Source organism: Boleophthalmus pectinirostris, unplaced genomic scaffold (genome assembly GCF_026225935.1).
Source record: "Boleophthalmus pectinirostris isolate CB_2022bp ecotype Guang Dong unplaced genomic scaffold, ASM2622593v1 HiC_scaffold_4, whole genome shotgun sequence".
In the NCBI taxonomy this organism is placed as follows: domain Eukaryota; kingdom Metazoa; phylum Chordata; class Actinopteri; order Gobiiformes; family Gobiidae; genus Boleophthalmus; species Boleophthalmus pectinirostris.
In genome coordinates, this window is record NW_026571353.1 from 35,146,210 (window position 1) to 35,163,261 (window position 17,052).

Genomic DNA, 17,052 nt, shown 5'->3' on the forward strand with positions numbered 1-17,052 from the left:
ATGCACAAAACACTCAAAATACAACTTCGAGAAGGTCAATGAAAAGAGGAAACAACAAAGCTCTGAAAAGTTGATTTTGCGGAATAAGTTTGCTTTAATATTTTATCCTTCCAGTTACATTAATTTAGAAACTGTGAAATTTAAGATCAGATTTTACATCCAGACATTGTTCCAATTACTCCAACTTGAGGAGTAGTAGTAAACCAAAAACCTAAAAAAACAGGGACGACAGGTGGAAATGACCTCTAGTGCTACAACCTGGCACAGTGCATCTCTGTGGTTGAGGTTAATGTAGATTTTGCACTGTCCCTGTCTCATAAATAAATACGATTTGTCAAATACTTTTGTACTCCTACTTGCGTCATTTCTTGGACCACTACTTTGTACTTCTGCTTCAATTATAGTACTTTGAAGTCACAGTATTCTTACTTGAGTAACATTTTTGTGTACTCTGCCCACCTCTTCTCCTGTAAATCCTGTGTAAGTTGTTGTATTAACATAAGTCTGTTCTCTCCGTAGGTTTAACTGTGGGACCGGAGCCGCCCAGATCGTCGCAGAGAGCCGCGTTGTGATTGGTCGATGGCACAGCGTGACACTGTTCAGGGACGGCATGAGCGGCTGGCTGCGATTGGACAACGATAACCCCATCTCCGGGCGCTCGCAGGTAGGGCTGCGTATCATTAAGAGGTTGCAGATTTGATACATACCTCGATACACAGGCCACGATATGATCCTTATCTTGATACGGCGAGCTTTTAATTCAGTACGATACATTTCAATATGGTTCAATAAAAAAATAATTTCTAAATCATGGCTGTGACGCTACAAGTCTTTGTTAAACCACTTCTTGTGCAAAGTTCATATAAAAAACGTCCAATTTAGTCATCAAAACAGTGAAAATGTCAAATGTGTCACATAAATGAGTTTCCTAACTCTAATCAAGCAAAAAAAAACTCTAGCGCTGTAATAAAATAATTTTATAAAATATACCCAAAAGTACTCTTGGTGATAATTTCTGATGAAGGGCACATATTACGTATTTGAACTTGATGAACAATCACTGGTTTTGGAGCCTTGCCAGTTTGGGTTTGGGATTGGGTTAAAAAAAACAACAAAAAACTAAAAACATCTTAAGCCTTATTCTTTTTGTCGCTTTAAGTCAGGGGTGTCAAACTCATTTTGGTCTGGGGGCCGTATCCAACCTACTTTGATCCCAAAGGGGCCGGATCAGAAAACTCATGTCATATAAACCCCAAAAAATAACAATAAGTTCAAATATTTGTGCAGAGAAACGCAAATCTATTACAGAAATCTTTTTTAATTGACAAACTCTTTCTTTTACAAAATATTATATATTATGAAAAAATGCAATTCAACACAATGTTTTAACATTAACCTGTTTGCAAATAGGAATAAGTCAATTTTTCTTGGAAAATCCTGCACTCGGCTCCACTTTTCTCAGTTTTGACATTTTTCTGATGAGGGTGTCACGATCAACAGTCAAAACGATCGTCCTTTAAGAGCGTTTGGAAAGAGACAAGTCTTCATTTGTGCTGCTCTGGTGGGAGGGGCCACGTACAGAGACACTGGAGACGCTGCTATGCTCAGCACCGCAGAAAATTACCAATATTTTAATAGAAAATATGATTAAAATATTTTAGTAGAAAATCAGCCGAGGGCCAGATTAAAGGTCTTGGAGGGCCGGATCTGGCCTTATGTTTGACACCTTTGCTTTAAGTCAACAGTTGTACCTGTGTGAAAAATGCAACCAGTATTTTATAAAAGATACCACGGGAAATAAATGACCAAAGATGATCTGTGCTGACAAGAGGAACTCAAACTTTGTACCAGTTTTTGTTTTATGTGGATAAGCCATAGACTGCAGAATAGAAGTGGACTAAAAATGTGACGTCACCCATAATGTTCAGCTCCAGTCAAATGAAGCTCATTGAAGTTATGGGGGTGACCAAAGAGCCAATCAGGAGTGATGGTGTTGAAGGACGTCTCACAGCAACAGTTACAGAGAGAGAGAATCGACAAAGTTTCAATAGAAAGTCCGTGTGATTGAGACTTTGGGACAGTAATTACAGAGATATTAACCATAAACCAGGTCAAATCAATCTCACACCATCCGTTTGTTCCCCAGGGCCAGTACACAAAGATCACATTTCGCTCTCCTCTGTACGTGGGCGGGTCTCCCAGCGCATATTGGCTGGTGAAGGCCACAGGGACCAACCGAGGCTTTGTGGGCTGCATCCAAAGTCTCACCATCAACAACAAAGTGACCGACCTCCGACCCTGGCCCCAAGGAAGAGCCCTGAGCGGAGCAGACATAGGTGAGGAGCAAGACTAAAACAGGACCAAACCAGGACTAAACCAGAGCTCGTTTTGTTGATATTGACACACTGATCACATGAGCCACACGGAAAAGTGCCTGTTGGTTTAGGACTTGTGTTTGGGGCCAGTTGAATAGAGACGATTTCAACCATGAACATCTGGATTTTTTCCCCAGATTTCCAATTATCCATGGAAATCAAATAACCTTGGGACTGTTTTACCATCAAATTATCATCAAATTGAAAATGACTTCTTGGTATGAGCTAAAACAAAGTCTTTTACTTTTACTTCAACCTGAATAATATTAGTGACAATACTTTTACTCACAGTTGTGCCTCATCTTCTTCTATATTTACACATTCACAGTCAGAACATAAAATCTTGCCTGCACCAATATTAAATGGTGAATAAAACTGTATTCCTAAACGTCTGTCTGTTTTCAGGTGAATGTAACGACAGTGTGTGTGACGCGGTGAGCTGTTCTAACGGAGGCGTGTGCTTTGCTAACCGTGCGGACAGTTACATCTGCCTGTGTCCTCTGGGCTTCAGAGGAGCTCTGTGTGAAGAGAGTGAGTCCTGCTGGGATCTGATCTATGAGGCTTTTTAAAGTCATTACACAAACTACTACAGTAATACACTGTAAATGTGGAGAGGGATTGATTATCCTCTCTCCTGCACTTAGGCTACCTGTCGCTTTTCTCTCCTCGTCTTTGTCGTCTCAGATGACACTAGTTTGTGTTGAATAGATGTCTCCATAAAAAGCAAACTGTACACGGTTTTCATTAAAGGAACAGTTTAAGTGAATAAGTTTTATATTTATATAGAGTTTTTCACAGACATTTGTCATAAAGACGCTTTACAGAGCATTATTCATTCACTCCAAACCTGCTGGTGGTAAACTACTACTGTAGCCACAGCTGCCCTGGGGCAGACTGATGGAAATGCCCTCTGACCACCAACACCAACACTCATGCACACACCACTTTCATTCTAGGCAATGTGGGTGAAGTGTCTTGCCTAAGGACACAACATAAACAGTTTTTGTGATTGGCGCCCCCCTGTGGCACTTGATTTTCCCAGTGTCTCTCATCCGAATACCAACCAGACGTGACCCTGCTGAGCTTCTGAGATCTGACAGGATCAGGTTTTGACAAGCTGCTGTGGCCACACACAGTGTGAAACTTTACAAAGAGACAGTACAACATCTCAGTGTGTAGAGAGACGACACATACCACTTTTCCTCTTTCTCACTATAAGGACAGGCCACTGAGCTGCAGAGGCTGCACTAACACTTCATGATTGACTATACATGCTGGGGTTTAGGGAGGGACAGGATGGACTGGGACCAAAAAAATGACAAGTGTTGAAACCAACAAGTAACCCACACCTTTTTGGCGCTTTTTAATCCTATGCAATTTGCAAATAGGCAAATTTCTTGATTGTTGCTGCTAGTACGACTGACAGCCGGTAGACCAGACAACCACTCTGGACTTTTCCAGAATGCACAGATCTGCCCCTGAGTAGTGACCATTCACATCAGAGACAGTCCTTTTAGGTTAGGCTCATTGTGCTTTCTGATTGGATAACTGTCTATATAATTGGATAATCAAAACATCAAATTATGACACCAACAGCTTTTGCAGTTAAGAATGATTTGAACCTGTCTTCCTTGTATTTGGAGAGATGGGTCATGTTTCTGAAATTCTGAAAAGAAAAAAAAAATCAACATACCCTTCTTTAAAGTTTATGTGTTATATATTGAGTAATGCCAAAAATCCAGCATTAAAAAAGGGAAAACGTCTATCAGATATTTTGTCACCTAATTTAATTTTCGAATGAACTGATTACGCTTCAATCACATTTATTACTAAACAGATTACAGGTCCTATATTACACAAAATGGATTCTTTCTTTAGTCATATTATAATGTTGTTGCCTCGTCAAAAACATACCTCGAGTTGTGTTTTGAGTAATCCACCTTTATTAGTGTCTGTTACTGTCTACATCTCCAAAACTCAAAATGCTCTGCTCTAAATCTTCAGGGTTTGTGCGTTAAACATGTGTGAATGAAACAAAACACAATTCCAGGTCTGTTTTTGATGAGGAAAACAACATTATAACAGATCATAAATCGTGTAATATGAGCTCTTTAAAAAGCTTTGCGTCTGCTTCCCTCAGGTTTCGTGCTGTCCTCTCCTCTCTTCAACGCGTCCGTCTTCTCTTTCGCCGCTGTGCCGTGGCCTCAGACCGCCCAGAGTTTCTTGTCGTTCATGGAGTTCGAGTTGACGTTTTGGCCCTCGGCTCCTGACGGGACTCTGCTGTACAGCGAGGACCAGGACAGCGCAGACTTCCTGTCCATCAGCCTCAGCGATCGATACGTGGAGTTTAGATTCGACTGTGGCTCTGGGGGAGCAGTCATCAGGTGCGCTTTTATTTTGTTTGGTTTTCTCTTTATATGTGTCATTTCATGCTTAAAAAATGTATCAGGCGAATCATAACTTGTTACAAATTCGTTAACTGCTATGGAAACTCTGCAAGTACATTTCCGCTCTTTTTCCCGCAGGAGCCTGGAGCAGATCAGCCTGGACTCGTGGCATGAGCTGCGGGTTTCTCGGACGGCCAAGAGCGGAATCCTCCAGGTGGACGAGCAGAGACCTGTGGAGGGCATCGCAGAGGTAACTCATGAACAAACGCCAAGAACCAGATGAATCTGTGTATCATTCGTTCATTCATTTTTCAAAATAAAACCAATAATAAGAAAACAAAAAACAACTATTTTCTTCATTATTTGTCTCCAAAAACCAAAATGAAATTAACGGAGAACGATTCATTTTTTTTATATTTTGATTTTGTGTTTAAATGAATAATGGAAAAAAACAGATAATGGCCGTTTCCCGTTTTTGTGACTTAAACTGTGATGCAGGACTAAAACAGGACTGAAACAGGATTGAAGCAGGACTAAAACAGGACTGAACAGGTCTAAACCGGCTTTAAACCAGAACTGAACCAGGACTAAACCAGGTCTCAGTACTGGTCTGGTCCTGATCTCAGGCCCTAGTCTCAGTCCCGATCTTAGTCCTGGTCTGGTCCTAGTCTGGTCCCCACACTCACACACTGGTTTAGTCCTGGTTCAGTTCTGGTTTAGTCCTGGTTCAGTTCTGGTTTAGTCCTGGTTCAGTTCTGGTTTAGTCCTGGTTTGGTCCTGGTTTAGGACTGAGACTGGGATTGAGACTAAGACTGAGACCAGTTTAGTCCTCGTTTAGAGCTGGTTTAGACCTGGTTCAGTCCTGGTTTAGTCCTTTTTTAGTCCTGGTTCAGTTCGGCATCACAGTTCAAGTCACAGAAAGGGGAAACAGCTGTTATTCGTTTTTTCCATTATCCGATTAAACACAAAATCAAAAAATGAAAAAACAAATCATGATCTTTTTTTTTCATTTTGGTTTTGTAGACAAATAATGAAGAAAATTGTTGTTTTTTGTTTTCTTATTTTTGGTTTTATATTGAAAAACGAATGAACGAATGATACAGCTATTGCTGCACCATAACTCTTAATTTAAACAAAGAGACTTGTAATTCGTTATATTGTGATGGTCCATGATATTATTGTGAGAACTTTGACGATACGATATCACGATATTTCGGTTATTGTTACATCCCTAATAATAATAGTCATAATGTTTTTCAATTGCATATGGATGGGGAATAAAGTCTATATTTGCCCTTATGCCAACACACATCCTTTATTATTAGACCAGTGTGTGTATGTGGATAGTACATTTGTTAAACACAAGGGGGCAGCATTATCACGTCTACCAGATGCAGGAGGCTGTGTGTAATCTTTCACTCCCCATCAGTATCAATAAACCTTTTTCACAATGACCGGAAGTGCCGCGATGTAGGGTAAACATCACTTGCGTTAATGATTTTCTATTGCAAAATGTCTGTGGAAATGTCTCACGCATTTTCCACCAGCTTCATAAATCTGCCCCATCAACAAATCTTCATCCAACAACAAGGTTGACAAAGAACATATTCTGTCCATGAAGTATTTATCCACAACTATCAAGGTAAGAAAGAGGAAAACGTAAACAACAACGAGCATTAGTGAACTACTGAACAAAACTAACATTATGGTCATGAATAAAATATACCGTATTTTTCGGACTATAAGTTGCACTTTTTTCATGGTTTGGGTGTTTCCTGCAACTTATACTCCAGTGTGACTTATATATTAAATTTGATGATTTGCTGGTGAAGCTGGTGGAAAATACTCGAGACATTTCCACAGATATTTTGCCATAGAAAAGCATTAACGTAAGTGATGTTTACCCTACATTGCAGCACTTCCGGCCGTTGTGAAAAAAGTCAATAGGATTAGACTGAGACTGGACCAGGACTAGGAAAGGACCAAACAAGGCCAAGTGTGAAGTCGCCTCAAAGATAATAGACAAATAATAGATATTGTTGAAGTTGAAATTTCAGGATCTCCACAAATGAGGAGTTTACTGGTTGCATAAACTGTAAATACAGATACAGTTTGTCCATACATCAGTTTATATCATATTATTCTATCACATCACTAGGGATGTAATGACATCCACATCTCTCGGTACGATATTATCATGATGATATTCGGTATGATATTTATTACAATATTTTGGAGAGGCTGATATAATTGTACATAGGACACATTTCTGCTTATAAATACCTTGACAAGATTTTGGTGTGAATTATTTCCATCATAATCCCAAGAATTCAAGTAAAAAACATATTTCTTCATGTTGTCTGTGCTGAAATGAATCATGGGATATGTAGTTTCCAATGTTTATAAGCTATTACTACTATAAAACCTGCATTTAAGCAAAGGAACTTGTGATTCGATATATCGTGACAGTCCACGATATTATTGAGAGACTATTTACGATACGATATCACGATATTTCAGTTATTGTTACACATTACCTACACTTTGCTCTTCAATAAATGTATTTCACTCCCAAAGGTGATGTCCCGTAATAGTGACAGTAGCAGTTTTGTGCCTGTAGGGGGCGTTCACTCAGATCAAGTGCAGCTCTCCTCTGTTCGTCGGAGGAGTCCCAGAGTACGACAGAACCAAGAGCACAGCCGGAGCACTCAGGCCTTTCACTGGGATCATTCAGAAGGTACAAGACTCTGCATTTCATTTATACTCGTACTAACAGGACACTTCAACTTCAGTACAGTGGAACATTCCAGAAAAAGCAATAACTTCTCCTCGGAGTTACACAGTGCACCTTTACTGCAGCCAGTCTGAGTCTTTATTTGGACTTTTTTTCTTTGTGTTCAGCTGGTGCTCAATGACCGGCCCCTCCCCATCACCTCGGGCTCGGCCGGGGGCGTGAACGTGGCGAACTCGGACCACCCGTGTGTGGACAGTCCCTGCGCCAACGGGGGCACCTGCAGACCCAAGTGGGACAGCTACGAGTGTGACTGCCCCCTGGGGTACGACGGGCGCCACTGCCAGAAAGGTCAGTACTCTGTTTTAGGACTCTGTGTATCATAATCGTAAATACTTAAGGGAATTGTGTTTCATTTCATTCACACTTGTTTAATACGCAGACCCTGCAGTTCTACTCTCAAACAAAAACCACTCTGTTCCACCTTGTGATGTCATCTGGCAATACAGGAAGTGCATTTTTACACTCCATACACTTTCACTAGAATCATTCTCTACTGAACAAATGGTAACTTGAAAGTTTACTTGAAAACTGCCAGTTCTTGACATCACAAGGTGGAACAGAGCATTTTGAGCTTTGGAGATTTAGGGGCTTGTGGGTAAAAACGACAAAATATTTTATCACAAGTGCCTTTCGTTTAGACCGGACATGTCAGACTCAGACCCGGGGACCAAATTTGGCACACGATATTATTATATTTGGCCCGCAAGATCATATCAAACATGTATTAGAGCTGCCCACCGGCTACAAATAGGCTATAGAGACATTATTTATTTAACATTTTGTTATTATTTTATGTTATGCTTGTTCTGGATTCAGTGTTTAAGAAAAACTATTATTTTAATAAGGAAAGGTTTAACATTACATATCTCGAAAGAAGAGAAAACATTCAAATATTGTTGTTGGCCCATGACTCAGTCCTAGTTTTTAAAATTGGAACTCTGTGAATTTGAGTTTGACACCCCGTGTTTAGACGTTGACGGCTTTTTTGGGGCTTAAAATCGCAAAAATCTGAACCCATCCTCCAGAGTGGAAAAGTTGAATTCGCTCCGTTGTAGTGTTTCCGTCTACACTGCCCAAGACGCAAAACTCTGGTCAGATCTGCTCACGTCGCGTAGACGTTTACATCACGTACATACCGCACACAGAAATCTGGCAGACATACACAGTCGAATTCCACACACTTTTGCGTTACTGTATGCTCGCAGATTTCCTCCCGAAAACGCTCGTCTAAACGCGGAATAAAAAGTGAAAACGCGACGCCACTTTTGCGTCTTCTGTTCAGACCATCTTCATGTAAACGTAGCCATAGACGGACTAACAATAAAAGATTACTCAAACATGTGTGAATGAAACAAAACACAACTCCAGGTTTTTGTTTTTGATGAGGAAAAATCTTTCTAACACGACTTAAAGCTCACAAGAGAGACAATTTTGCATAATATAGGACCTTTAATCATTTTTGTCTGCAGATACGTAAGTCTTGGAATTAGTGTTGTGGTATTTTGTATAGTATAGCAGAAAATAAAACTGCAGTATTTGTTTTAATCCGCTCTAAGCTTGTCTGTCCCTTTCTCTCTTAATGCTTACAGAGTGTGGGAACTATTGTCTGAACAGTAAGTCTTCTCTCAAATAAGACAGACTAAATATTAATATGTGTAGAAAGCAGTTCCTTTTAAAGCTGCACTGTGTAACATTTCTCGTCATCTATCTCCATGAAGACAAGCAGAAATGAAACTAGGCCTAGATACAGGTCAGATCTATGGAGAGATGCCTCTGTTTAAGTGATAAAAAAAATGGTATAAATGCAAAATAGACAAGTTTTAATTTATTGGCGAAACAATCACATCCCAGTGGAGATAAGCAGGTGATGGAGCCTCTAACGGAAAAGTGACACAGTGCACCTTTATCTAAATAGTGCATAGTTACAACAGCAGAGCCTGTAAACGTTCACGTGTTGGCCCCTTCTGTGTGATGTTGGCGCCCTCTTGTGGCAGCACGGTGTAACTGCGTGTTCTTCTTTTCCAGCGGTGACAGAAGCCATAGAGATCCCGCAGTTTATCGGAAGAAGTTATCTGACGTATGACAACAGCGATATCCTCAAACGGTAAGTACGGATTCACGAAGGCAGGAGTGTGAAACTCAAATTCACACAGGGCCAAAATTAAAAACTGGGACTAAGTCTTGGGCCAAACTAAATATTTATTGAAAAATTTGAGCAACATCTGCATTTTTACTCTTCTTTCGAGATATGTAATGTTCAACCTTTTCTTATTAAAATAATGTTTAATAATAGTTAAATCCAGAACAAGTACAATATAAAATAATAACAACATTTTAAATAAATAATGTTTCTATAGTCTACCTGTAGCCGGCGGGCAGCTCTATATGATCTTGCGGGCCAAATATAGTTATATCGTGGGCCAAATTTGGACCCCGGGCCTGAGTTTTACATGTCTATACTATGGGATTTAGTGTTTTTTTTTTGTTTTTTTTTTAGCTTTCTATCATATTATGACATTGTTGCCTCTTTAAAAACATGCCGGAAGAGGTTTTAAATGTCATCTATGCATGTTTTAGTAATTTAGCGATCTCTCCTGGGCCCTGTTTGAACCCTCCTTACGACAATTCTCCATAAAAATACAAAAACATGATACAAAAGTGTACACAACAACTTGACAGATGTGCAGTAGTTTCATTTTTGGGACGCACAATGACTTTGACCCAAGTTGCAGGTCAGATCTGTGGAGAGGCGACTCACAGTCAGAATGCCTGTTTTTCTATGCTTCCTGCGTACAGCGAACACAAGCCCCTCCCACAGTCCACGCTGATTAGAAGAGCAAGACCAAACGTGAAGCAAAAACCAGTCTAAATTTGTGTTACAGTGTCGGCACAAAGCAGGTCTACAGCATAGAGCGGATCTACAGAACAGACCTACTGCCACATTTGGCTGAAGTTTGCCTCACAAAAGTGCACAAATGCATCTGTGTTTGTCACGATGTGTGTTTGGTTTGATAAACGTGCAGAGGCTGTTAAATATCACTGCAAAACCAGAAAAGAATGTAACTCCAGTTTGAAACTTTAAAAAACAGGTTTAAAAATCTTACCTTCACTTTTTTCACAGTTTTGTGTAAAGTGCCAGAGGAAGTTCTCTTAAAGAAGAGGTTCTCAAACTGTGGGTGAGGGTCCAAAAAAGGGGCACAGAGTGTTTCAGTGCAGTTTGCTTGGCTTTGTATTAGGTAGATCATTTTGACTTGGTCATTTTGTAAGTAGCTCACATGCTGAAAAAGTGTGAACACCCTGCCTTAAATAGACTGGACCCATAGAGTGCAAACATTTGAAAACAATTAATATAATTTTAAACTGCACCCTTTAGGAGACAGGGAGCCAGTGCAGGTCACACAGAACAGGTGTGATGTATTCACATTTCTTTGTATTTGTCAGCAGGCAAACTGCGTTCTGGACATGTTGTAAACGCTGCAGGAGCCCTGGTCTAACCCTACATACAAAGAATTGCAATAGTCCAGGCGTGATGTTACAAAAGCATGGATATCTTTTTTGAAATCCATCTATGGGAGGTCGGGCTTTATTTTAGCGAAGACCCTCAACTGAAAGAAGTTGGACTTTATGACAGAGCTAATGTGCTTGTCCAGTTTGAACACAGAGTCCAAAATCACCCCAAGATTCTTCACTGCAGAGAGACAATAAGAGGACAGACGACCGATCATACTGTCTTGCCCAAGCAGTGTGTTAGTTTGCCCAAACACCACAATCCTAGATTTATTTTGGTTTAAGTTCAAGAAGTTTGCGCTCAGCCAAGTCTGTACATCCCTGAGACAGTCCTGCAAAGCTCTGATTGTGCTCTGGTTGTCATTTGCAGTCACTGGCAGATCTGTCCATTAAAGCTGCTGTATGTTTTGTGGTTGCAGGATCTCCGGCTCTCGCACGGCTCTGTTCATGCGGTTTAAGAGCACGGCCACAGACGGGCTGCTGCTGTGGAGAGGAGACAGTCCCATGAGGCCCAACAGTGACTATCTGAGTCTGGGGCTGCAGGACGGAGCGCTGCTTTTCAGGTGAATAACACAGGGACAAGGACAAAGGTTTACGGGGAAGAGGGCAGAGAAATCGAAAGGGTCACTATTCAACGTATTCTGCCTCATCCACTTTTACTTCTGACTGCTACTGAACTTTAACTTTGAACTTTGAGCTTAAATAATCAAGTTTATACCATATTTTATTTCAACCGCAGTGCTATGTTACTGTTTTCTGGGGCAGAGCTCAGACCATTGACCGATGCAGCTGAGGAAGACCTGACAAATATTAGCTCAAGATCTGGAGATGTGTCCCTGGGTGCTGCTCTGTGACACTCACTGCTCCTGACAGGTTTAACCCAGAGACACTGAAGGATGGGTCAAATGCAGAGGACAGATTTCTCTACGGGGACAATTAAATATACCTTAACCGAACGGCTCAGTGCATGTTGTTGTGTCCTTGGGCAGGTCACTTTGCCCACCTTGTCTGTGCAGGAACGTGGTGATGACTGAATACTGCCAGTAGCTTTGATTTCCACAGTTTAAACCAGGACAGATGAAGCTCCAGTGTCTTTACCACCAAAATGAAACAAAACATCTCGTTCAATAGAAGGATAATGCACTGTAACTGAATAAACCAGAGGTCATCAAAGTACGGCCCGAGAGCTGACTCCGGCCCTCCACACACCCCAGCCCCTCCACCTATTTTCTTAAATTACTTTTTAGCAATAATAATAATAATAATAATAATAATAATAATAATAATAATTTTGTTGATTTTTTCAATTAAAAATTATATTTATATGAAGTATTTATATTTATATTTGAGTTTTTATATGACGTATTAACTTTTGCCACTGAATTTGCTGCTGAATTTTCATCTCCTGACAAACTCGAGATCAAACAGTGACAGTCACACGCAGAGTCTGTAGTGCAGTTAAGGACAGAGTACTGTAGTAGTGCAGTTAAGGACAGAGTACTGTAGTAGTGCAGTTAAAGACAGAGTACTGTAGTAGTGCAGTTAAGGACAGAGTACTGTAGTAGTGCAGTTAAGGACAGAGTACTGTAGTAGTGCAGTTAAAGACAGAGTACTGTAGTAGTGCAGTTAAGACAGAGTACTGTAGTAGTGCAGTTAAGGACAGAGTACTGTAGTAGTGCAGTTAAGGACACAGTACTGTAGTAGTGCAGTTAAAGACAGAGTACTGTAGTAGTGCAGTTAAGGACAGAGTACTGTAGTAGTGCAGTTAAGGACAGAGTACTGTAGTAGTGCAGTTAAGGACAGAGTACTGTAGTAGTGCAGTTAAGGACAGAGTACTGTAGTAGTGCAGTTAAGGACAGAGTACTGTAGTAGTGCAGTTAAGGACAGAGTACTGTAGTAGTGGCAGTTAAAGGACAGAGTACTGTAGTAGTGCAGTTAAAGGACAGAGTACTGTAGTAGTGCAGTTAAGGACAGAGTACTGTAAGTAGTGCAGTTAAGGACAGAGTACTGTAGTAGTGCAGTTAAAGACAGAGTACTGTAGTAGTGCAGTTAAGGACAGAGTACTGTAGTAGTGCAGTTAAGGACAGAGTACTGTAGTAGTGCAGTTAAGGACAGAGTACTGTAGTAGTGCAGTTAAAGACAGAGTACTGTAGTAGTGCAGTTAAGGACAGAGTACTGTAGTAGTGCAGTTAAAGACAGAGTACTGTAGTAGTGCAGTTAAGGACAGAGTACTGTAGTAGTGCAGTTAAGGACAGAGTACTGTAGTAGTGCAGTTTAAGGACAGAGTACTGTAGTAGTGCAGTTAAGACAGAGTACTGTAGTAGTGCAGTTAAGACAGAGTAGTACTGTAGTAGTGCAGTTAAGGACAGAGTACTGTAGTAGTGCAGTTAAGGACAGAGTACTGTAGTGCAGTTAAGGACAGAGTACTGTAGTAGTGCAGTTAAGGACAGAGTACAGTGTAGTAGTGCAGTTAAGGACAGAGTACTGTAGTAGTGCAGTTAAGGACAGAGTAGTTACAGTGTAGTAGTGCAGTTAAAGACAGAGTACTGTAGTAGTGCAGTTAAGGACAGAGTACTGTAGTAGTGCAGTTAAGGACAGAGTACTGTAGTAGTGCAGTTAAGGACAGAGTACTGTAGTAGTGCAGTTAAAGACAGAGTACTGTAGTAGTGCAGTTAAGGACAGAGTACTGTAGTAGTGCAGTTAAGGACAGAGTACTGTAGTAGTGCAGTTAAGGACAGAGTACTGTAGTAGTGCAGTTAAGGACAGAGTACTGTAGTAGTGCAGTTAAGGACAGAGTACTGTAGTAGTGCAGTTAAGGACAGAGTACTGTAGTAGTGCAGTTAAGGACAGTACTGTAGTAGTGCAGTTAAGGACAGAGTACTGTAGTAGTGCAGTTAAGGACAGAGTACTGTAGTAGTGCAGTTAAGGACAGAGTACTGTAGTAGTGCAGTTAAGGACAGAGTACTGTAGTAGTGCAGTTAAAGACAGAGTACTGTAGTAGTGCAGTTAAGGACAGAGTACTGTAGTAGTGCAGTTAAGGACAGAGTACTGTAGTAGTGCAGTTAAAGACAGAGTACTGTAGTAGTGCAGTTAAGGACAGAGTACTGTAGTAGTGCAGTTAAGGACAGAGTACTGTAGTAGTGCAGTTAAGGACAGAGTACTGTAGTGCAGTTAAGGACAGAGTACTGTAGTAGTGCAGTTAAGGATCACAAAATGGCGAGTACTAAAGTATGAGAGCGTTGAGTTTTCAAAGAACAGTGGATAACTGATTATTTTTGTGTTCAGTGTAAAGACTGTGCAGTTTGTCTGATGTGTAAAGAAACTGTGGTGGTTTTCAAAGAATATAATCTGTATCGTCAGGGTCATACAGTTCTGTTATACGGCCGACCCGACCCCGACTCCCATCACAGTCAGGAGCGATAATTTGACCCCCAGAGAAAAAGTTTGGGAATAAAATATGCTATGGACGTTCTGTTTTTGAGGGCCCTCTGGTGGTTGGTGGGGCACATTGTCGTTGTTGTGTTTCTCCGTTCACTGTGCACCTCTTTTTATTTCAGTTATAACCTGGGCAGTGGTCCTGTGAATATCGTCGTCAACGGGACTTTCAGCGACGGGAAGTGGCACCGAGTCAAAGCTGTCAGGTAAGTGCTGATCGTAAAGGATCATTTTTGTTGATTTTTGATCCAAAGTTTATTGTATAACGTGTGTTTCCTGCAGAGATGGACAGTCTGGGAAGCTGACGGTGGACGACTACGGAGCAAAGACCGGTCGATCTCCTGGAAAAATGAGACAGCTCAACATAAACGGGCCTCTGTATGTGGGTAAGTAAGACTTCCAAATAAACTCACATTCTAGATACTGCCAGAATGTTCCTATTGATTACTTTGTACTTCTTACATTGTACTTACATACTGATTTGACTGTTGTGTATTTCACAGGTGGTATGAAGGAGATCGCCCTGCACACAAACAGACAGTACCTGGGGGGTCTGCTGGGCTGTGTGTCCCACTTCACCCTGTCCACAGACTATCACCTGGCTCTGGTGGAGGACGCAGCGGACGGCAAGAACATCAACACCTGCTCCACCTAGAACCACCAACCCACGGAGACGGACATTTCGTTTTACACTGCAAAAAAGGAACAGCTACAAAAGCGACTATGACTGCAGGGATTTAAAGGCCTATATTGAACTATTATCTGTGTTATAATGTTTCAACATGAAAAACACACCTGGAGCTGGGAGTGGTTTGGCTCATTCACACATGTTTAAAGAAGACACATTGTGCTTGTGGATTATTATGTTATAATTTGGACAGTTGAAATCGCAATATTAATCTAAAACAGGCGTGCCAGACTCAGGCCCAGGGGCCACATTTGGCCCGTGTTATTATTATATTTGGCCCATATCAAATATGTATTAGAGCTGCCCTCCAGCTGCCGTGCCAGTAGAGAGCGTGCACCTCTAATACTACAAATCCCAGAATGCTTTGCAAATGTGCCTGTCAGTTCGCTTACTGTTCCTTTTTGTGATGTCATTGAATTGAAGTACAAAAAATTATTTACTGTGCACTTTTACAAAGCATTCTGAGCTTTGGGGATGCAGACATACATACATAAAAATCAGCCTAATAATCTAGGATTGTGTGAACATTTGTGAATGAAACAAAACACAACTCCAGGTCTGTTTTTGAGAAGGAAACAACATTATAACATAGATCAGGAAACGATTTTATGTAGGCCCTTTAATTGCAACTCAAAATAACTTAAATAATCATCCCACACACAGTTTATGTTTATACTGAAATGAGTCACCGTATCAGAAATGATTTACATCCAGACACATCATTTCTGTGTCTGTATCAAAGCCTTCCCCATCCACACAGTAACACAAAACCACCTGAAATACAAGTCACATGACTAGGCTGGCATCATGTCATCACAATGTCTCGTGGACGGTAAAAGCAAGGAAGTGGAGCACCGTGTCTGGAGCTGCAGCAGCCGATTTCAAGCCAAGGAAGATGACAAGCATGAAAACAGTCTTTTCTACTAGCAAGTAGATCTAGTTCTGCTGTTTCCCGTTTGTCTGTGGTTTGTTTAACTAGAGCTCCTACGTCAGAGTATCAGCGTTTTCAGGCGTCCACACAGTGCCGGATCAGATCTGTACTCAGATGAATTTGTGGGAGCTGACGGCACCAGATCGTTCCGTCTCTGGAGCTGTTTTCTGTCGGATTATTGTGGACGAACGCTGCATCCACAACCAAAACAACTTGAATACATAGTGTGGATGGGGCCACAGTCTTACTGCCACAAATTGTGAATTTCATTAGGACATCAGTGATGTTTCTGCACTAGGCCCTCATCAGGCAAATAGGAGAAGAGCGATCTCAAATAGGTTGTGGCCAGCACCCAAGGGTGACAGGTCGTTCACAGGTCCAAACGTCTTTGATGTCCTAATACAATTCACAATTTGCAAGCAAGACATTGTGCGTTCATGTTTTTGGGCTGCTCCATCCTCCAACGCGCCCACTTCAAGACACTGATGCGTCTCTGAAGCTCTCATTCGTTTTATAAAGCCGACAGAAGTAAATAAATAAACGGAAATCAGCATATTCAAGTCATTTTACCCACATTCCTTTCAGGGATGCACTGACAAAGCGGTTCCAATACCGATTCCGATACTATAGCTTTAACTATCTCCCGTAAAAAAACAAAACTGATCCAGAAGTGTTATGTAGCTTGTTATTTATCTCACAAGTAACTACAGAACAACTTCGTGAGACTTTCTGGTCCAGTTATGATCTGTAAATTGTTTTATGGCATCAGGTTGTTAGTCCAATCAGGATATCGGCATCCCTAATTCCTTTTTTGCAGTGCGCTCCAGAACAACGAAACCAGCTTTAAACTTTGTCACCTTAAAACTAAAAGAACAGCTTTGTGATTTATGTTTACCGAATGAAGGAGGAAGGAGGAGAAACCTTGGATACAAAAA

General features: G+C 41.0%; 1 protein-coding gene across 1 annotated transcript in view; it reads left to right on the top strand.

The window, feature by feature from the left end:
* Window positions 1-15,153, top strand: part of LOC110153493 (pikachurin) — a 69,191-nt gene extending 54,038 nt beyond the window's left edge. The window contains exons 15-27 of the mRNA XM_055161960.1: window positions 520-664; window positions 2,147-2,336; window positions 2,781-2,906; window positions 4,516-4,759; window positions 4,901-5,012; window positions 7,383-7,499; window positions 7,664-7,844; window positions 9,146-9,169; window positions 9,582-9,660; window positions 11,483-11,626; window positions 14,621-14,704; window positions 14,781-14,884; window positions 15,002-15,153. Of these exons, the coding sequence (XP_055017935.1) occupies window positions 520-664; window positions 2,147-2,336; window positions 2,781-2,906; window positions 4,516-4,759; window positions 4,901-5,012; window positions 7,383-7,499; window positions 7,664-7,844; window positions 9,146-9,169; window positions 9,582-9,660; window positions 11,483-11,626; window positions 14,621-14,704; window positions 14,781-14,884; window positions 15,002-15,153 (1,702 nt within the window). The remainder of the gene's footprint in view (window positions 1-519; window positions 665-2,146; window positions 2,337-2,780; window positions 2,907-4,515; window positions 4,760-4,900; window positions 5,013-7,382; window positions 7,500-7,663; window positions 7,845-9,145; window positions 9,170-9,581; window positions 9,661-11,482; window positions 11,627-14,620; window positions 14,705-14,780; window positions 14,885-15,001) is intronic.
* The last annotated feature ends 1,899 nt before the right edge of the window (window positions 15,154-17,052 follow it).